At 39.2% G+C, this 22,601-nt stretch overlaps 1 protein-coding gene across 2 annotated transcripts in view; it reads left to right on the top strand.

The window, feature by feature from the left end:
- Positions 1-17,445: 17,445 nt before the first annotated feature.
- Zdhhc17 (zDHHC palmitoyltransferase 17) overlaps positions 17,446-22,601 on the top strand; it is an 83,178-nt gene continuing 78,022 nt past the window's right edge. The window contains exon 1 of one of the 2 annotated variants that reach the window (XM_004845004.4): positions 17,446-17,664. In XM_004845004.4, the coding sequence (XP_004845061.1) occupies positions 17,572-17,664 (93 nt within the window). In that variant the 5' untranslated portion in view covers positions 17,446-17,571. The remainder of the gene's footprint in view (positions 17,665-22,601) is intronic. The other variant, XM_087192467.1, reaches the window with a different exon arrangement.

The raw sequence follows: 22,601 nt of genomic DNA on the forward strand, positions 1-22,601 counted from the left end.
TAACCTGTTTGGGCACACAAAAACCAGATCCATCGTGGCAAAGTGAACTATTGTAAACCTAACCTATGAATAGTCCCAATATCAGCTGCTGTGCCAGTTATGGTATATTTATTATAAAATAACAACACACCCTTTGCTACCTGGTATGTAATCATTGTTCATGTGAATAGGTCCATCTTAATTCCCATTAAGAAACAAAAGTTACCACCTTTTATGTGTGTGTGTGAGAGAGAGAGAGAGAGAGAGCGCCATACACACTGTCTTGCCATGTGACTATGTTAACTTTCTTGTTCTCTGTCACAATATAAATAGTTCACAGTACATCAATAAAATTGACATTCTGTAAATTATCACGTGACATTATGCTAGTTGGACTTCTCAGTGCATCCATCTCTAATGATCACCATAAATGGGCAAAAGCAATAGACACTACTTAACAAGGCTAAAGAAACTCAGTGTTTCTGCCCTAGGATGAAGAATTGGGAAACTCAGCAGGCAAACAACCCGGATCAGAGAGTGGTAGAAAGCAAAGGGCATAAATGATACTTACACTTGAGCCCAATTATAGCAACACAGACCATGCTTGTCCTCTAACACTCCTGTATTGACTCTTTTTTTTTTCTTTTTTTGGTACTGGGGCTCAAACTTGGAACCTTGCTCTTGCAAGGTAGGTGGCAGAACCACTGAGCTAAATCCCTGGCCCTATATTGACTCTTTTGTAGGCACCTCTGTCAGAGCTTGAGGGCTCTGTGATGGACTATATACAATGAAGGCAACTAGCAGAGCTCAGTAATATACGTGGTGGAGTTAACCAGACATCTCATGCTTATTTCATAACCAGAGTTACCAGCTGAGCCAAGATGATAGCTGTATTAGATATCTCTTACTTTCTACCCTGGGGCTTCTCTACGCCGAACACTGAAGTACAAGGGATTGAATGCTTTCAGGGGCAACTATATACCAATAGGGACGAGATTACTTCTTCTTGTCTTAGCGAACAGTTCCGAATTCAGGTCCCTCAGAAGCTCTCCAGCAGTACTGAGTCCCCACTGCTACAAAGATAACCAACTCAGTAATGTACCTCCATACTGGTTTTCTTCTTACGGTGCTTTACTCCTAGTCTTCTATCCCCAAATCTTGTTTCCTGGGATCATGTCAAATAAATTGATATGAGGAACCCTTGTCTCATTTTCTTCTTTTTAGGCCACACAACTAAAGAGAACACAGTAAGATAAAGCCCCAAATGTGGTTCTATAAGGTTTTCCAGTGGAAATAAAAGTTTCACCTAAGAAATTGTCCAACTGGATAAGCAGGAAGAACATTCCAAGAAGAGGCAACAGCATGAACACAGGCAAAACCATAGGAAAAGTCAGTAAATTCAGAGAATTTTAAGTGTCTTACAACAGAAGGAGCAGTAGTCATGTGGGTGATGTTAGTTGGTCAGATGGTAGAGAGGTAAACAGAAGCCAGATGAAGAAGATTTGGTATGCACCATGTCAGTTGGGCTCTCCTTTAGTAATCAACAAGTGTTATGGTTTAGATCCTGGGTGTGCCCCAAAAGCTTTGTATGTTTGGATGGTGATTGAATCATGGGGCCACTACATTGTACTAGATATACTATTAGAAGGTGGGGCCTGGTGGGAGGCAGGTCACTGGGGGCATGACCTGGAAGGATATACTTCCCTCCCTCACTCCTTCCTTCTCTGCTTCTTGGCAGCCATGTTATGAGCAGCTTTCCTCTGCTAAAGTCTTTCCACCATGTGGTTTCTGCTTTAGAGCTGGCTGACCACGCAAGGACTGAGCTTTCTGAAACTGTGAGGAAAAACACACCTCTTCTGTTTTAAGCTGTGGGTACTGGGTATTTTGCCTAGGCAATGAGAAAGTGGCTAAGACAAGAAAATAATTTTTTTGTTTTGTTTTTTGAGATAGGGTCTCATAATGTAGTTCAAGCTGGCCTTGAACTCACTATGTAGCCCATGCTGGCTTTGAACTCACAGCAATCCTCCCACCTCAGCCTCCTAAGTGCTGGGATTATAGGCATGCACCACCACACTCGGCAGAAATGATTATTTTAATTCTTATACTAAACCTTGTCCCTAACCCTGAAAACATGAAAATCATTTCACTTTCCAGCATGGAGATTTGCTGCTACCTATGAATATTTAAAAATGAATCTGTTCCTGGCTGATGGAAATTTCTAGAGAAAATGTGTGGTTACTTAAGCAGACACTGTTGACTACCCAAATCCATTTATTCTCCTCCTCTCCATTCTTACTGGGAAGATTTCCAATTTTATTTGTGTTTGCTTACTGATCATATAGTCTGGTGTTGAGAGGAAAGGCTCTTTGTCCTTAGTGATAGTGTGAACAAGAGGCTGGCAATCTTTTCTTGTAAATATTTTAGACTTTGCAAGCTCTATGATTTTCTGTTCTAACTATTCAATTCAGCCATTATAGTATGAAAGCATCCTTTAAGAAACCTAAATTTTTTCTATGGACATTGGTCTTTGAATTTCATATAATTTCCTGCATCACAAAATATTACATTGGTACCTCAGTAATCACAGACAATTGGTTCCAAGACATCTATGGATACCAAAATCCATGGATGCTTGAGTGCCTTACACATGAGAAGACATGATAGAGTAATACCTTGGTTCACAAATGCTTCTATTTGCAAACAATCAGTTCTCAAATGAGAGCATTCGACAAAATTTTGCTTCCAAACTCCACATCAGGTGACAAACACAACCACATCCATCTTCCCCACACAAACACAAAGGGAGCCATCTTCCCCAAATCATAAAAAAATTAAATTCAGGAACCAAAGTACCACTGTATTTACGTATAACCTGCACTTATCCTCCTATATACTTTGAATCATTCCTAGATTACTTATAATGCCTAAAACAATGTAAATGCAATATAAATAGTTTTCATACTATATTGTTCAGAGAATAAAGATAAGAAAATGTCTATACATGTTCAGTACAGATAAAATTTTTCTTTTTTTTTTTCATTTAGTTTATTGGTACATTTTAGGTGTACAATACAGTTACAATCCTCATTGGGATCTTGTAGCTTCACATGATGTATCTTTGCTCTTTTTTTTTTTTATGAAATTCTTTTATTGGTACATTGTAGGTATACAACACAATTACATTTCTCATTGGGAATTGTACCTTTACATAATGCATCTTGGTTCTTATTTTTTCCCCATTCCTAGCCCTCCCTTCACACCCTCCACCCTTCCCTATTTACAAAGACTTTATTTCCATTTCTCATCATTTTTCCTTTCCCTTCTTTCCTTTCCCCTGCCCCTCCCACTACCCCTACCCCTTTGGACTTTTTCTTCCGATTTTGCATTATCAAGTATTCATTCTAATCAATGGTACATTTTAGGTATACAATATAATGACATTCATCATTGGAAATTTGCACCTTTACATAGTCTCTCTTGGTTCTTATTTTTCACCCTTGCCCAGCCCTCCCTTCAACCCCTCCATTCCTCCCTATTTACAAAGATTTTCTTCCTATTTTTCCATTTTCTCATATTAATCCCATTCCCTTCTATCCTTTCCCCTAGCCCTCCCACTTCCTTCCCCTTTGCCCCTTTTCTTCCTGTTTCACATTACCTATTATACATTTCATCCTTATTTACACTTTCAGTTTCTCACACCAGAGAAACTATTCGGTATTTACACATGTGTGTCCTATTTATTTCACTTAAGAGTATCGCCTCAATGTGCATCCACTTAGCTATAAATGTCTCTAATTTCTCATTTTTTATGGCTGAGTAGTACTCCATTTTATAAAAAATCCACATTTTCTTTCTCCAGTCTCCAGTTGATGGGCATTTGGGCTGTTTCCAAGTTTTAGCTATCACAAACTGTGCTGCTATGAACATGGGTGCACATATATCACTGTGGTATGATTCTTTTAATTCTTTGGGGAAGATCCCCAGCACTGGAATAGTGGGGTCAAATGGGACTTCCAGTCCTAGTTCTTTGAGGTATCTCCATACTGATTTCCACAATGGTTGCAAAAGTCTACACTCCCACCAGCAGTGGAGCAGGGTTCCTCTTTCCCCACAGCCCTGCCAGCATTTGTTATTGGTTGATTTCATGATAGCAGCCATTCTTTCTGGAGTGAAGTGGAATCTCAGCGTTGTTTTCATTTGCATCTCTCAAATGACCAGTGATGCTGAACATTTTTTCATGTATTTATTTGCTATTTCTACTTCTTTGTCTGAGAAATGTCTGTTCATTTCAGCTACCCATTTTTCGACTGGGTCTTTAAATTTGGGAGGTCTGATCTTTTTAAGTTCTTTATAGATTCGAGATAGTAGTCCTTTGTCTGAGGAAGAGCAGGTGAAGATTTTTTCCCACATTGTGTGTTGTCTCTTCACACTGCTGGTGGTTTCTCTTGCTATGCAGAAGCCTTTTAATAAGAAGAGATCCCACTTGTTGATTATTTGTGCTAGTTCACGGGCAACTGAGGTTTTGTTCATAAAATCTTTTCCTACCCCAATGTCTTCAAGGGTTCTACCTAACCTCTGTTCCAACTGGTTCAGAGTTTCTATTTTAATATTTAGATCTTTAATCTATTTTGATTTTAGTTTAGTGCATGGTGAGAAATACAGGTCTAGTGTTAATCTTTGGCAAGTCGAAGCCCAATTTTTCCAGCACCATTTATTAAAGAGGCTATCTTTCCTCCAGTGAGGGTGTTTGGCTCCTTTGTCGAAGATGAGATGGCTGAGTGTGTCTGGCATTGTTTCTGCATCTTCTAATCTGTTCCACTGGTCCTCAGGTCTGTTTCTTTGCCAGTATCATGCTGTTTTTATCACAGTAGCTTTGTAGTAGAGTTGCAGGTTGGGGATTGTGATACCCCCTGCCATGTCTCTGTTACCTAGAATTGCTTTTGCTGTTCTGGGTCTCTTCTTGTTCCAAATGAATTTTTGGATTGTTTTCTCAAGATCTATGAAGTATGCTGCTGGGATCTCAATTGGAATTGCATTAAATCTATATAGCAGTTTTGGAAGTATGGCCATTTTCACTCTATTAATCCTTCCTACCCAGGAGCAGGGGATGTCTGTCCATTTTCTGATATCATCTTCAATATCTCTTTTCAGAGTGCCATAGTTTTCAGAGAAGAGGTCTTTGATTTCTTTCGTAAGGATGATTCCTAGGTATTTCAGTTTTTTGCTTGCTATTGTGAAAGGAATTATTTGCCCTATTTCTCTCTCAGTGAGTCTGTCAGTGGTGTAGAGGAAAGCTATTGATTTTTGTGTGTTGACCTTGTAACCAGCTACTTGACTGAATTTGGTTATTAAGTCTAGAATACTTTTGGTGGAGTTCTTGGGGTCTGCTATATAGGGTATCATGTCATTTGCAAATAATGACACTTTGACTTCTTCATTACCTATCTTTATTCCTTTTATTTCTTTCTCTTGTCTAATTGCCGTGGCTAATGTTTCCAGAACTATATTGAACAGGAGTGGTGACAGTGGACATCCTTGTCTTGTTCCTGATTTTAGTGTGAAGGATTTCAGTTTTTGACCATTTAGTATGATATTGGCTGTGGGTTTTTCATAGATGGCTTCTATCAGTTTGAGGTAGAGACCATCTATTCCAATTTTTTGTAGGGTTTTTATCATAAATGCATGTTGGAGTTTGTCAAATGCTTTTTCTGCATCTATGGAGATAATCATATGGTTTTTGTCCTTGGGCTTATTGATATAGTGTATTACATTGATTGATTTGCATATATTGAACCAACTCTGCATCCCTGGGATGAATCCCACTTGATCAGGGTGTATGATCTTCTGCATTCTGTTTGCCAGTATCTTATTAAGGATTTTTGCATCTATGTTCATTAGTGAGATTGGCCTATAGTTCTCTTTTTCAGTTGTGTCTTTCTCTGCTTTGGGGATCAAGGTGATGCTTGCTTCCAGGAATGAATTTGGGAGTATTGCTTCCCTTTCAGTTTCATTGAAGAGTTTAAACAATAGTGGCAGTAGTTCCTCTCTAAATGTCTTGTAGAATTCAGCAGTGAAGCCATCAGGGCCTGGGCTTTTCTTAGTTGATAAGTTTTTAATTACATTTTCAATTTCATTGGTTGATATTGGCTTGTTCAGAATTTTTAGGTCTTCTTCGTTCAACTTTGGTAATTCATATGTATCTAGGAATCTGTCCATTTCTTCTGTGTTGTCCATCTTATTGGCGTATAGGTTCTCGAAGTAGGTATTGATGATCCTCTGGAATTCTGCTGGGTCTGTTGTAATTTCACCCTTTTCATTCCTAATTGCATGGATTTGGGCCTTTTCTTTCCTTTTTCTGACAAGGTTGGCTAAAGGTTTGTCAATTTTGTTGATTCTTTTGAAGAACCAACTCTTGGCTTCATTGATTTTTTGTATCATTCTCTTAGTCTCCATTGCATTGATTTCTCCTCTGATCTTTATAATTTCCTCCCTTGTATGAGCTTTGGGGTTGTCCTGCTCTTCTTTTTCTAGAAGCTTGAGCTTCAGCAACAGGTTGTTTAATTGGGCTCATTCTGTTTTCCTAATATGTGTATTTACAGCTATGAATTTCCCTTGTAAGGCTGCTTTCATTGTGTCCCACAGATTCCGATATGTTGTATTGTCATTGTCATTTAATTGAAGGAACTGTCTGATTTCTTCTTGAATTTCCTCTGTGACCCATTGGTTATTCAGAAGTGTGTTGTTCAATTTCCACGTGTTTATGAAATTTTTTGAGTTTCTTTTGCTATGGATCTCCAATTTCATCGCACTATGGTCTGAAAATATACAGGGGACAACTTCAATTCCTTTGCACTTACTTAAACATGTTCTATGTGTGAGTATGTGGTCTATTTTGGAGAATGACCCATGTGCAGCTGAGAAGAATGTGTATTCTGATTTTGTGGGGTGGAAGACTCTGTAAACATCTGTTAAGTTCATTTGTTCATGAGTTCGATTGAGTTCTAGTATTTCATTACTTATTTTTAGTCTAGTTGATCTATCTATTTGTGACAGTGGGGTGTTGAGGTCCCCCACTACAATTGTATTAGTGCATATATGACTTTTCATGCCTGTTAGTATTTGTTTTATATAGTTGGGTGCACTAGTGTTTGGTGCATAGATATTTATGATTGTCATATCTTCCTCTTGGATTCTTCCCTTTACAAGGATGTAGTGTCCTTCTTCATCTCTCTTAATCACTGTTGGTTTGAAATCTACTTGATCTGCCAAGAAGATAGCTACTCCTGCCTTTTTTTGGGTTCCTGTCACATGGAGTATTGTTTTCCACCCTTTAACTTTCAGTCTATGAGTTTCCTTTTGAATGAAGTGTGTTTCTTGTATGCAGCATATTGTTGGATTTTGCTTCTTGACCCATTCTGCCAGTCTATTTCTTTTGATTGGTGAATTGAGACCATTAACGTTGATGGTTATAATTGAAACGTATTGACTTGTCATTGCCATGACTTTTTCTTTTTGTTGGGTTCTCCCCCTTTCCATTTAATTTCTTGTCATGCCAGATGGGTTCATTCTGCTTTGCTTCCTGGGGTTGTGATCCTCAATGTCTGTTCCTAGGATATTGTGTAAAATTCTTTGGAGTGCTGGTTTGGTGTTCATGAAGTTCCTAAGGTGCTCTTTGTCATGAAAGTATCTTATTTCTCCATCCATTTTGAAAGATAGCTTTGCAGGGTACATCAATCTGGGTTGGAGGCTGTTTTCTTCTAGGGCTTGGAATATATCACTCCAAGCTCTTCTTGCCTTGACAGTTTATGTTGAGAAGTCTGCTGTGATTCTGATGGGCTTTCCTTTGTATGTGATTTGTTTCTTTTCTCTGACTGCTTGTAGAATTTTGTTCTTCTGTTGTGTTTCTTGAATCTTAACAATTATATGCCTATATGTAGATTTTTTTTTATCAAGGTTATTTGGAGTCCTATATGCCTCACTTATCTGTATGTCAAGCTCTTTTCCCCTACTTGGGAAGTTTTCTGCCATTATTTCTGTGAAGAGATTTTTTTATGTCATCTCCACTGTCTCCTGTTTCTTCATTGAGCCCAATCAGTGTTATGTTATTCTTCTTTGCACCATCTAGCAGCTGCTGGATTGATTTCTCTTGTTCCCTTATAATTTTCAGAATATATATCATAATGATTACTATAATAATCAGAATATATCCTGCCTCAAAAGGTTTATTTTTAATTAATCTCAGAATAAAATTAGGAAAAATCATACAATGAATGAAGCAACCAGTTATAGAAATAACCCATTTCAATAAGAAGGGGAACAGGAGTAAAGAGGACTCTCAGGTTTGATGATTTGGAAATATTTAGTAGAATATCTCATCATAACAGTATATTGAAAATTGAGCCGGTATAGAGAACTTACATTTGGGGGATTCCTGAGATATCTACATGAGTAACTACAATTGCATCATAGACTTTCTCTTCCTCCATATCTGTACAAAAACTGCAGAAAATTTACCAACTCAGCAACCATTAAATGAAGGGGGTATACCTTAAAGTTAAAAAAGAAAAAGATTTGTAGGTGCACAAAGACTTGACTTTCTGAAGCAGAACAGAGAAAAATGAGCGGGCTTACTTTCTAAACTTGTGCTGTCATTCACCAACCCATCTCAAGCTCTACTATTATTATTTCTAAATTCTAATTATTATTATTATTATTTCTATATTCTGATACTCTTATTAATATCCCTAAATTTGTGGAGAAGCAAACCTAGTATCTCCTTATTTTTTTCATTTTCTACTATATTTTAATAGAAATATCTACAAGAGAGACTGGTAAAATAAGAAAAGGCAAATTGTGGGGCTGACTCTTTTTTGATTAAAGTAAAGGCTCTAGAGATAGTAAGATGGGGAAGCTATATGATGTCTGAGGATATTTCCTTATGTGGATGAGATATAATTCTTACCTGGATGGAGTGGACAAAAACTCAGGACCTAAGCTTTCTAATGCAGCTTGTATCTTGATTTCCTCCACCAAGCTTATCTCTCTCACATCATCTCTTTGAGATGCAAAAAAGTAAACAGATGGTTAAATATTCTATCTTGAAGGAGAAACTGAGAATGTGGACTCAAATAGAGGAAAGAATGTCAAAAAGTCACCTATGCTATATCACAGAATGTCTATCAGAGTTATCCATGTCTGGACAACCAGGAAGGAAATGGCCTCGCCACTATGCAAATATATTACAGCCAGAGAGCTTATGCAATTTTCTTCAGGTCACAGAATTAAGATGCTAGAACTGGATTTAAACTCAAATAGTCTGACAAACCTGTGAAATGTGGATAGAAAACTATTTTGATTTACTAAATTATCTCCTAAATAAGATAAAGTTAGATGTCCAACTTTCAGGTAAATAATGTGAGGAGAGCCTCTTGTTCCTAATATAATAGCCTTAAGAAACATAAACTAGTCAGGATGTTTCCCAACCCAAAAAGTTTATTTCAAATATATTTTATTTTATTTTTCTTTAAAACTATAAGCTGGGTGTGGTGGCACATGCCTGTAATCCAAGCACTTCGGAGGCTGAGGCTAGCCTAAACAACACAGCAAGACCTTGTCTCAAAAAAACCAAATAAATAAATAAAGCATTAATTATAAGTACTATAATGTTTGCTATCTTCATTACTTTTCTCATTGCTAAGATAAAATACCCAACACCCACAAGTTAAAGGAGGAAAGCTTTATTTTAGCTCACAGTTTGTAGAGGTTTCAGTCCATAGTCAGCTGACTGCAAGGCAGGGTGGTGTGGCAGAGAGGCATGGCAGAAGAGAAGTAGACCATGGCAGGGCAGGCAGGAGACAGTGAAACAGCAAGCCTTGCTTTCTCTTTTTCAGTCCATCCAGGCTAGAAGCCTATTGGTTGGTGCAATAGTGTGGTTGCCTCACACTGAGAGTAGGGCTTCTATATTTAGTAAATCCATTTATCCACACCCAGGTTGTGGTCTTCCATTATCCACACCCAGAGCTGTGCTAAACCAACCAGTGGACTAATCTCATTATCACACCCTTAATCCAGTATCATACACCCATGATCCAGACAACTCCCCAAAGCCTCACCTATGAGCACATGAGGCTTTGGGGGGGACATCTAGATATAAACCATAACAGTAGCCAATTATAAAAAAGTTTTCTGTGATTAAATTAATATATCTAACATTGGACCACAGATGCAATCGGTTTTTTTCTTTCTTTCTTTGCAGTGCTAGGAATCAAACCCAGGGCCTCAGGTGTGAGGCAAGTGCTCTACCACTGAGCTACTTCTCCAGCCCCAGAGAAATAATGTTAAAGCATTAAAAGTATGTTTTTAATCTAGTCATGATAATTAACTAGCATATACCAATCTTGTGGCCTACAAACTGTGGTCCACATATATGATTTTTAGGGACTGATGATGCATCATTAGTTATTTGCAACCCACTCAATGTCCAGATGTGTACAGATTGGTGCAGTTTTATATAACCATCATGTTAATTCACTGCAAGGTGTTAACTCATCCGTAATAGGGAGAAAATAGTAACACCTATCTGTTAGGCTTCCTATGAAGATTAAATGAATAGTTATGATAGTTAATCCTGATACGTCAAATTCACTGGATTAAGAAACACCTACCTAGAGCCAGGGATCAAAGCTAAAAAAGGAAACTGGCCTAAGAGGGCAGCCAATAATTTGTTCCCTGCCCTGCAAGTTCAGCTAGGACCCAGGATGTGATAGGATCCCGCTAAAGGATCCTACAACTCTGGTGAGTTGCCCAACATCCTGAACAGGGAGATTGTTGGTACCTAGGGGACAGGAGGCAACTAGTGCACGTTGTGCTGAAAGGAGGGTCATTAAAGAGGGGAATGTCTCCATGCTTTCAAGGGAAGCCATTTGGTCAATCAAAAACCATGACCCATACTGGCAGATGACACAATTGGTGGAGAAAAAAACACTAAAATAGCTAAGATGCTCTTCCCAGGGCCTCAAAAATAACCTCTGAGGAGACTTAACTGACCTTGACAAATATATATAGAAATTAATTTTTATTAACACAGGTCTCATTTTAACTTGATCTTAAACCCTGAGGAGGGATGAATAAACAAATATAAGAGAGTGGATAATAGTAATATTAAATTAACAGCTAGGCTATAGATAAAAAGGGGGCTCCAACCCCTGCTGGCAGTCTCCAGCTGCATCTATAACTTATAGCCATAAAAAATTTTGATTATCAGTCTCACTAACTATGCCAAAAATGTGTCCAGTATTGGTCTAGGAGCAGTAGGATTAACTATCATAATCTTATCTGGATATTGAGCCCTTAGAAATATAAAGTATGGCCAGAGAACTGCTATTACTTTTTTAACCAGTTACAATTGTCTTCAAAGTCTTAGAATGTTAACAGATAACAGTTTTAAAGTTTTATAGGGAAAATTTAAAGTCAAGAGCAAGCACAGCATTTTAGTATAATAACTCCGATGACATTATATTAGAACCATTAGGTTCTTGTTATCTCAGAAGCACATTTAAATTTCCACTTTAATATAAAGTAACTTTTTAATCAATTATCTTTAGCTAATTACAAAATATTAAATGGCATAAACTCTCACCTAAATTTTTTACTTTTATATAAGAAAATGCCTTTCTAAGTAGAATGTACTTGTTTATTGATGTACTTTATAGTTTACTAATGTCCAATCTTTAGTCATTGGAGTGACATTGTTTGCACTGCATATTGTTTAGGCACATCTAGCTATTATAACACAATTACATTCCAGTCACATAAACATAAGCCTGAAAAAGTTCACCATCCTTAACAACTTTAGTCTGGAAGTCATCAGAGTGATAAGATGTTTTCCTAAGTTTTGTATCCTCAAAGGGTTGTACACTTGGGAAACACATATGCATTCAATATACCATGAGGTTAGCAATAATTAGCTAATAGAAATATTTATAATATTTACTTAGTTTTTACTTAAGGAAAAATTTAGATTCCTTTAACACATTTACTTGGTATCACCTCCAAAGGCTGATGTTCTCCACAGTGTCTCAGGACTGGATTTCTCATGTTGGTTGCAGGAGAAACTTTGCTTGAGGCACTGGATGGGCTACTCCTTATTTGTCTCCATGCTGAGCAAATTTCAGCTCCATCTTATCCAGGGATGAGGTATGTCAACCCGATGGAGAGTACCTAATGAGGCTGCTACACGTCAGAGCAGTGATGGTGAATCTTTTCGAGACTGAGTGCTCAAATTGCAACTCTAAACCCACTTACTCATCTCAAAGTGCCAACACTGCAATTAAACCTGAATACTGAAGTTTTAGTTTAGAAAAAACAACTGTTATCCAATGCTCAGTGGCTGGGCAACCTGGCTTATGTGCTGACTGAGAGGGCTCTGTGAGCCTGCTGTGGCACACATGCCATAGGTTCACCACCACCGTCACAGAGGATCCCTCTCAACACCACTTCCCATTTCTGGTTAGAGGGAGCTGGTGGTTCTTATCTTTGTGCTTTTATGTACAAGCACTCATTTTCCAGGGACTGGGAGGCTCTACCTGCTGGAAGGGGGAGAAAACTCCTTAGGCTACAGAAGTTTCTAGACAGGGAGGGAGAGAAAAAGGAGGAAAAAAAAGATGAACTATGTTTCAGAGGGCAAGGGGTTGGGAGTAACTATGCTTCAGAGGGCAAAGGGTCGAGGGATGCTAGGAAGACAACATGAAAAGCCTTTAGGCTGGACTTCTCAAAGTTGAGGTCCCAAGGCCTCTTTTTATCTTCTGCCCCTGGGTCACCAAGAGAAAATGTCACTGGGCTGGGACTGAGAGGTTGCTGATGCTAAAATAAGGAAATTAACCCACCCTAAACATACTGTAGAATGTTTGGAGGTTCATTGACTTCTGTGTGGAAAAGAATTTTCAGGATGCATCAGTAAGGACTCACTCAAGAGGGGAGTGTGGGTACTCAGCGAAATGAGGCTAAAAAGTTTCTGTATAGCAAAGAAACCAATCAATAAGGTGAAAAGACAGCCCAAAGGTTGGGAGAAAATATTTGCAAATAATATATCAGATAAAGGATCAATACCCAAAATATGCAATGAACTCTTACAGCTCAATTGTGAAAAAACCCAGATAACCAAATTAGCACTGGGAAAATGTTTTATGTACATTGTTTATTTGATTGTTTTTTTCAGGTTGATCTTGAACTCAGTATGTAGTCCAGGCTGGCCTCAAACTCATGAGGATCCTTCTGTCTCAGCCTCCTGAGTGCTGATATTACAGGAGTGCACCACCACACCCAGCCTGGTATAGACACTTCTGCAAAGAAGATAACGTACACAAATGGCCAATAGGTATATGAAAAGATTCTCAACATCACTTATAAGGAAATTTAAATCAAAATCACAATGAGATATCCCTCACACCTGTTAGGATGGCTACTATCAAACAAAACAAAAATGAAAACAAAAGATAACAAATGTTGGCAAAGATATGGAGAAACTGGAACCTTCATATGTTTGTAGGAATGCAAAATGGTGAAGTATGGAAACAGTATGGTAGTGTCTCAAAAAAAAATGCAACTACTATATGAACTACCAATCCCAATTCTGGGTATATAGTCAAAAGAATTGAAATCAGGATCTTAGAGAGATAATATGCATTCCTATGTTCATTGCAGCATTATTACCAATAGCTAAGATATGGAGACAATCTAAATGTCCATTGATGAATGAATGGATAAAGCAAATATGTTGTGTAAATACAGTGCACTATTTATTGTTCGGCCTTTAAGAAGAAAGAAATCCTACAACATGGATAAACCGGGGGGGGGGCACTATGCTAGATGAAATAAGCCAGTATCAAAAGGACATATACTACATGATTCCATTTATTTATATAAGGAATCTAAAATAGTCAAAACTGATTGAAATAGATACTAGGGTGGTTATGGGCAGGGGGTAGAGTGGGAGAAAAATAGGGATTTACTTTTCAGTGAGCATAAAATTTCAGTTAGCCAAGCATGGTAGCTCACTCCTGTAATCTCAACATTTGGGAGGCTGAAGCAAGAGGATTGCTAAAAGTTTGAGACCAGCCTGGCTACACAGTGAGTTGAAGGCCAGCCTGAACTATATAGTGAGATCTTGTCTCAATAAAACAAAAAACTTCAGTTAATGAATTTATTTATTTATATTTGAGACAGAATCTCACTGTGTAGCCCTGGCTGGCCTTGAACTCACTATGTAGCCTCGAACTCTTGGCAATCCGCCTGCCTCAGCCTCTCTAGTGCTGGGATTATGTGTGTGCCACCATGCCCAGCTAATGAAATGATTTAGAGATCTGCTGTATAATGCTGTGCTAATGATTAACAATGCTGTATTGTGCACTTAAATACTTGACAGGGCACAACTCATGTAAACTGTTCTTACCATAATAAAATGAACCACACATAATTTATTGAGGATAATTACAACAGAAGAAATATGGGTTAGTAGTAAGAGTAGTAGATGGAGAAGATTTGAGAGGCTTCCAGATGTAATTCTGCTACTAACTGGTTTTCTAAAATTTTCAGTCATTTCTCCACTTGTGAAGATGGAACTGGATTACAGCTGGTTGACAGATTGTGTTACCTTTAGCTTTAGTAGTCTCTGAGGTTACATACGAAACCACATTTACACAATGCCCCATTTCTTCCAATCTTTCTAAGTCCATTTCACAGTTCATCTCTAACAAGATCTACTCTCTTTATAGTTTTTTAGCTACTATTCTACATTCCTCCATAATCTTATGCCAATCTTTTGCCAGTCTCTCCAATCAGCACACTTCTAGGCTGTCCTCACAACCCACTGAATATATTGTTTTATACTTGGGCTGCATAGAGCAGAAGTGTAATTAGCAGGATGGACTCTGCTTATATCTAAGGGGTTTGTTTTGGTTCATACGGAATCCAGCCCAACTGAATGTGTTTTCCCAAGAACGGCTGCTTTGTTCCTAATTTCTTTTCCCCCAGCTCTCTGTTTAATAACTATTTCAGTCTTACAACAGTGAGCAAAGCAAACAAGACTTTAGTTGAGCCCTTAACTTTTCAGGTGATTTTAGTATTTTTTTCTACATTTAATTTGTAGAATTCACAGAAGTTACAGTAAAATTCAGAAGAAGGTAAAGAAATTGAGGAAAGCAAGCTATAGGCCCAGTAGAGGCTGAGCAAGAAGGCCAGGTTTTTCATGCTTTCCAGATGAAGTACAAATCTAAATTTTAAAGTGAAGTCTGACTTATTAAATTTTGGCATCTAATAAAAATATTTTTTGAAAACTACCAAACACGTGGGCCAAATGACACATTTTTTGCTGGTGAAATCTGGCTCTTGATCCTTCCGTTTAGGACCTCTGTGGACCTAGGATAACTGGTAGGGATGAATATTTCCATTTTATGAATACTATTATATACCTACACTGGGTAGGTGTCCTGCATGAAGCATTTTCTAAGTTCTTTTATCTCTCATTTATTCAATATTTAGTTTATGCTTCTTTCAACATTTTTATTCAATTACCTTTCTTTATTTTCTATTCCTAATAAGTGCATGATCTAAAAGGTAGAACAAGATGAAAACTGAAATATTGAAGTAAAAATTACCTCTGTCAGTCTTGTATGTGTCTCAGAGCATTTTGGTCAATTCCTGGTTTGTTCCAGGGCTAAAAGAACGAAAATCATCTCAGACTGGGGAAACAAAAAAAAAAAAGCAGCTGTGCTGGGAGGACAGATAAAGACAGCTACAAAGTTAACAGGGAAATCTTTTCCCTATCACCACGAAACAGCTATAAAATGCCCTAACTACTTCTTTCTGAATGATTTTGCTTCTCACCAATGAGTCCCAGGTCCACTATGTAATTTTCATTTATTACTGCAGGTACTCAATTACTAAATAGCTCTAGCCCCATGATAACATTCTTATTCCCCAGTTTTTCTCATCCCACCTCAGAAACGATGTCTAATCCAGAACCGAGTGCCCTTTCCCAGCACCCCTCTCAGGCTCCTTTGGCGGGAACCTTAACCTTACAAAGGAGATTTCTTCCTTTTTTCTTCCCTTCCTCTGGAGTGCCTTTCCTCCTGATCTACAAATAAAAGTGATTTTGTTGGACTGGGTTTCTACCGGATGGCCTTTGGCTGATTTGCCTTTAACATAAGTCAGGTTAGTGTGACGACCTCCACTCCATCAAGTTTCATGATCTCCGCCAAATCTTCGCCTGAGCGGTTTAGGTTTACAATTATTAATAGTTAAAATCAAATGCCTTCTAAAATTGTTCTATCAGCCTATTTCTAGTAAGCAACCTCCCCTTACCTCCCACTCCTACAGCTCTAATATCCTTTTAAAAATGGCTTTAGTCATTTTAGCTGGGTCGCACTTTTTAAGAGAATCTGGTGTAAACGACTTCAGATCCGAATTCCGGGGTTATATGGAAATGGAGCAGGTGTGTGTGTGTTCGCGCGCGCACGCCTCCTGCGAGACTAACTCATGACCAACGAGGTCCTGTCATGATCACTTTGAAAAAGCTTCTCTCCACGAGGAAGCCCCAAGTTTTATCCGTGTGTTTCCGAGAGACTCTTGGAGGTATAGATTGGGAGGTGACCTTTTTCAGGTGTGGAAAAAAGGTATCTGTTTTCAGTGTGAGACCAAGATGAACCTAAAAAATGCCATCTTGGCCTGAAGATGAACTCCCCTCATACCCCTCCTCTTACAGTGTGCATTCTTGTAACTGTTTTTGTTTTTGTAAACTTGCTTCATCGCTTCTTGGAAAGGGATGGTGCCTGGTGCCTCCCTTTACTGTGAACTGCCCTAACCTGACAAGGCAGCAAGATAGCTGAGTGGTGAAAAATGTTTTGTAACTGAGTAAGAAAACACGTAGACCGCCCCCCGCCCTTGAACTTCTTTAAATAACCATCCATAAAAGCTGTGCTATTCCCGAACTCGGCGCTTCACTCTACTAGAGGGTGGAGTCCACGCCCGTAAATAAACTCCTTTCAGTTTTAATTTTGTCGTTTGTCCCAGTGTTTGGTGATTTACCGGCTCGCTTGGTACAACATTCTGCCTCCAGGAGTAAAGCGAGCAGAGATTCTAGCCTGAGTCCAAAAGCTTCTTTCCAGGTTGCGGAGATGGCTCAGCCCGGGTCTCTGAGGAGGGGTCCTGGATCAGGAGAGCGGGTCACGCTCGGACACTTGGTCTTCATTCGCGCGCCGCCGTTGGTTTCTCGAGCGAACCTATCAGTGGTCGCGCCGCCTTCCCGGGGGTCAGAGGTGCACACTTACCTCGGGTGGACCCGCCCCCGCCACGGCGCCCACGCCCAGAGCCGTTCGCTGCCCCGGCGCAGTGCTGCAGAGCGCGCTCCTGTCCGCTCCGGCCCGCGCACGCGCGCAGTGACCTGCGCGCTCCCGGGGGGAGGGGGCCGCGGGGGCGTCCCGGGGCCGGAGAGGGAGGAGGCGGCGGCCGCGTCGTCTCCGGCTGGGCTCGCGCTCGCCCACGCGCTCACCCTCCGCCCTGCCGGAGTTCTGCGAAGGGGAAACGCTTTCTCCCGGCATGCAGCGGGAGGAGGGATTTAACACCAAGATGGCGGACGGCCCGGATGAGTACGAGACCGAAGCGGGCTGCGTGCCCCTACTCCATCCTGAGGTGAGGGATGGCGCTGATCTCATTCTTCGCCTGGCGGCCCCCGACCTTTCTCCTCCAGACTCGCCGAGGGTGGTAGCCGACGTGTGGAGTGGGACGCGCTGAACTTGGGGAGGCTGGGGAAGCGAATCCAGGCCCCAGCGCGTCTGCGAGAGGATAACGGGGGAGGAGATAGCGGGGCGGGCCTGGCAGGGGCGGGCTCTGGGATGCTTTCCCTGCTGGTGCCTGGAGGACAGAGGTGGGGATGTTTAGGGCGTTGCTGTGTCGCCTAGATGTCTGTGGGTGCAGAGGCGACGGGGGCCTGTTACTGCTTGGGAACCTCTTCTTAAGCCCGTAGTCTTGCTCCGAGCCTGGGAGCGCGAGGGGGCGAGGAGGAGGCGCGTCAGGTTTTGATTTTTCTTTTCTTCGGCACGGCGAGCGACACAATTCCTTGCATTTAGTTCACTGTGGTGGGACAGTTACTTGGGTAAAGTGATGTCCTTCCAGGTTTTGCCATATGCAGCACCTCGGGACACCTTGTGTCGGTTGCCCGTATTTGAGCATTTGTCCTTAAGCGGTTAAAAAGACAGGTCAGAACTTTTGGAAATAGTCCCACACTCACAGTACCACTCAAATGCCGCTTTTTTAGGAGCCAGAGGAAGACAGTGCAACATGTTTCTCATTACAATGTGAGTGTCTTCCCATGTAAGTAAACAGTTCTCTGCTCCAGGATCACATTTACATTCTGTACTTACCTCAGTTTGTAGCAGAGCTAGTGGTATGCTTAATTAAGGCCTGGAAGCAGTTGTTTATACCACCTTCTTCTTCCTCCTCCTCCTCCTCCTCCTCCTCTTCTTCTTCTTCTTTTTTTTTTTACTGATTCTAAGTGATGTATGGGGAGGAGCGGCACAGCTTCCTGAAGATCTTGAGGGATGAAAACAAATCAGTGTCTTCATTATAGGGTACATAAACATGGAAGTCTTCTACCTGGTTGCTTTGCATTAGGACGATTCTATGTCTGCATTTTGTACTGTGCTCCGACTTTTGAGTAAAATGTGTATACCAGCAATCACCCTTTTATGCTATATGTTGATATTCAACAACCCTCTCGTTTATCAACTTTATCAAAACCAGATGTGATAGTTATTTAGGAGTATATACCTGGGCCAGTCTCAGAAAAGATGACTTTGGATTTCTGACAGAACTGTGCAGTAAGACTAAACAGGTTTTTTTTTTTTTTTTTTTTGGTACCCGGGATCGAACTGCGGACCTTGTGCATACGAGGCAGGCGTCGGAACCACTGAGCTATATCCCCTGCTCAGACTAAACATTTTTTTGACCGAAGTGGTAACATTTTTCAAAACTGGTTTTGGAGAGACATCTCTTCATGTTTATATCTAGGTTCTAAATATATGTCATAGACAAAGTAGTTTTCAGATGATGCCTTGAAAATATTTCTAAGGAATTTTTCTTTTCATTTGTTCCTGTGGATGTTTTCAAGTACTTAAATGTTATTCTATATATTCCAATATTCTCTTCTTAAATCTTTACTTAGTAAAGTAGTTGTTTTTACTACTTTATCGGTAATTTCAACTATTGCTTAGTAGAATGGCCCGTAGGTTTGAAGTTTGGAGAACAATCTTCAGATTACCAAGTAATAATAGGCCATAAGTAGAAAATAAACTTCCTCATCATTAAAAGTGACAGTTGGTAAAAATTATATTTACCATTCTTTTTTACCCAGCAAGCACAGGTCTAATTAAATGTTTTAGATCTTAAGCTCATAATTATGGACTGAAGTCTCTATTTTTTTCTGTGGTTAGTATCTTGCGTCAGTTACAGAGTGGTATTATAGTCTGCTGCCTCCAAGCAGTAGTTTTTGGGCATGCTACTTTTGAATTCTAGTTTCACATTTATGATAATAGTATCGTGATAATGCTTAATGGGCAATTGAGAAGACTAAATGTGATAATGTATTTTTGTTGTTAAAATAGTGTTTTCAGTCTCCCTTGGAAGAGACCCATTCTCTGTCTTGGTGAGCAGTGGATAATAGTACTTTTAACTCCTTTTGGAGAGAACATAGGCTTTGGGTCCAACAGGCATGGGTTTTAATTCTGAGTTTTTAGTGACTAAATGACCTGAAATGGGAACTTAATTTCTTTAAGTTTCAGTTTGTTCATCAGAAAATAGAGATGTTATCTAACTTACTTGGCTGTAAGGGATTAGTTGAAACTATATATTGAGGTTCAAGAAAAGGCACATTGTAGATGCTCGGTTAATGTTGTTTCTTTTCCTTCTACCTGAAAAAGGAAGGAAATGTTACACATTTATTTTGGATTTGGTGAGTGATTTAGAAACTTATGTGGATTTTAATTTAGTAGAATAGTATTGTGCAGGAACATTTTATTTTATTTTTTTATCTTCAGATTTAACTGTCACATAGTTCCTCACTTGTTGAACAGATCAGTCATTTGTGGGATAAAGAAATTAGCCATTGCTTAAATTTCTTGTTAGTATGCAAACTGCCTACTGTTAAAACCTTTGTTAGAGGATTATGCAGTTAGATGAAAAATGAAATCTTTTTAGAAGTACAGTAAGTGTTTGGGATAAGAGAACCTTAGTTTTTAATGAATTAAATAATCCATGTAATGAGTCATGTAAACATTTGTTTATCACAAGAGACATTATAGGATACTGGTTAGGAGCCAAGTTTTTTCTGGTAACAAACTGAGAATCTGGTTTTTGCCGCTTATAATCATCATGGTAAAATTACATTTTCTTCATTTGTCTAATTGGGTTAATATTACCTACTCTTTAGAGTTATTGTGACTGTGAAGTAGCATAATATTTAAATAGCCATTGCAGACCTAGCCCATCAAGCAAATTGTACCATGCAAATACCCTGGAATATACAGTACTGAATACTGAAAGGGAAGTTGCTGTTAGTTTGCTTTCTGTTGATTGTTCATTTTATCATAATGGAAGAGTTAAATGCTATTTAGAAAAAGATAACCTGGTTATCAGGGAATGACAGTGCTGGTCCTAGTTCAGTGACCTTGGGCTAGTTGATATTTAACTGCTCCTACTTTCTTATCAGACAAAGTGGTTAGACTACATGATCCCTAAAATTTCTTTGAATTCTAATGTTCTGATTATAAGTTGTGATTTTTCAAGATAACCAACTTGAACATTTAACTATGGGATATATAGCATTGTTTTATATGAGTTAAAATAAAACAGAAGTGTATGGTTTTCAAAAGGCAGAGATCTAGCTGGGAGCATATATGCACATAAACACTCAGCAGAATCCAAGTAAGTGCTTCGTGGAGTAGTGTAGCTTGTAAGCAATGTCAGATTCCTGACACTTAGGATGGTGAGAAGAAAAAGCTTAATAGAGGGACAGAGCCCATACGTTGGTCTGCAGTCCCTCAGACTTGCATCACCAGTCTTCTTTTTTACCTGCTGGTACTTCCTCAGTAAATCCTCTCAGCTCTTTGTTTGAATGAGATCACAGTACCCTTTTCTGCCAGAGTATTGTAGGAGCTCTGTATTTCAGAAAGGTCTGACTCATAGCTTTGAACTGAATTGCCTAGATTATCTAGGGCTTTCATCTCTTGCTCTCTTCCTTTTTTCCTTTCAATTTCAAAACTTCTAAATCTTTTTTCTACTTTCTCCTTTTTTGTTTTAGATGATAACACTTTATATATCACATCTTTTATGCATTGTTGGTATTAATATTAAATATTAAAACAAGTATTGCTACATCTACTCTTCACAGATTTCATAAAGTACTTTTCAAGGCTTCTAAATCTTTAGTGATAGTGATTCCCTCCACCCCCTTTTTCTTGAGACAAGGTTTTGCTTTGTAGTTCAGGCTGGCCTGGAACTCACTGTGTAGCCCACGCTGGACTTGAACTCCTGGCGATCTTCCTGCCTTAGCCTTCTCAGTGCTGGAATTAGAGATGTGTGCCACCATGCCTGGCAATTTTTGCTTTTTCCACTACTATTTTTTGCTCACTTTCTTTTTTTTTGGTACTGGGGATCAAACTCAGGACCTTGTGCTTGTGAGGCAGGCGGTGGCACCACTGAGCCAAATCTCTGGCCCTTTTGCTCACTTTCTTTCAGAAAGCAGATAAAATTTCTTAGAAAGTTTTTTCTTCTAACAATATACTGGCAACTCTTTTCCTTCAAAGCACATTTCTTTGGCATATTTAGTACATGATGCTCCCCTTAAAAAAAAATCCAACAAAAATGCTATAGGTCATCTGTTTAGATTTAAAAATGTTATCTCTTAATCATGGTAACCACTGAGTCACTATATGTAAAATTAAATGGTACTAAATTGGTGCAAACCTAAAGTTGACAATTACGTATAAAACAAAAAAATTTTACTTGGTTTGAGAAATGGCATTTTTCTGTTTTGGGGGCCCCCTCTCATTTTAATTTAATTTAAGTGTTAAGGGTGGACTGTGGAGTGAGTGAACATAGGAACTTGCAGGTTAGCTAGGCATGGTGGTATGCATCTGTAATTGCCAGCATTCTGGGAAACTTGAGGCAGGATTGCAAATTTGAGCTTAGCCTGGGCAGTTTTGTGATTTAGCAAGACCTTGTCCAAAAAAGAAAAAAAAAAAAAGGCTGGGAATTTAGCCCAGTGCAAAGGCTTTGGGTTCGATCCCAGCACTTCAAAAAACCAAACCCAACAAATAGGTTAAAAGTATGAGCAATGACGCTAGGATGCCTGGATTCAAATTCTAGTTCTGTAACTTACTGCACCTGTGATCCTGGGAAAGTTACTGAATTCTGTGTCCTAGTTTTCCAGATCAGAATGGGTATATAAAAGTATCTACTTTGCCAAGTAATTATAAAGGTTAAATAAGATAATATACATTATGTGTCCAGCAGTTGATATATACAATAAATGTTAGCTTTTAATGTTGTGATACCAAGTTAGTTAAAGTCTC

The sequence above is a fragment of the Heterocephalus glaber genome, unplaced genomic scaffold (assembly GCF_053883595.1).
Source record: "Heterocephalus glaber isolate CG9 unplaced genomic scaffold, H.glaber_assembly_v1.0 deba00001571, whole genome shotgun sequence".
Taxonomy (NCBI): Eukaryota; Metazoa; Chordata; class Mammalia; order Rodentia; family Bathyergidae; genus Heterocephalus; species Heterocephalus glaber.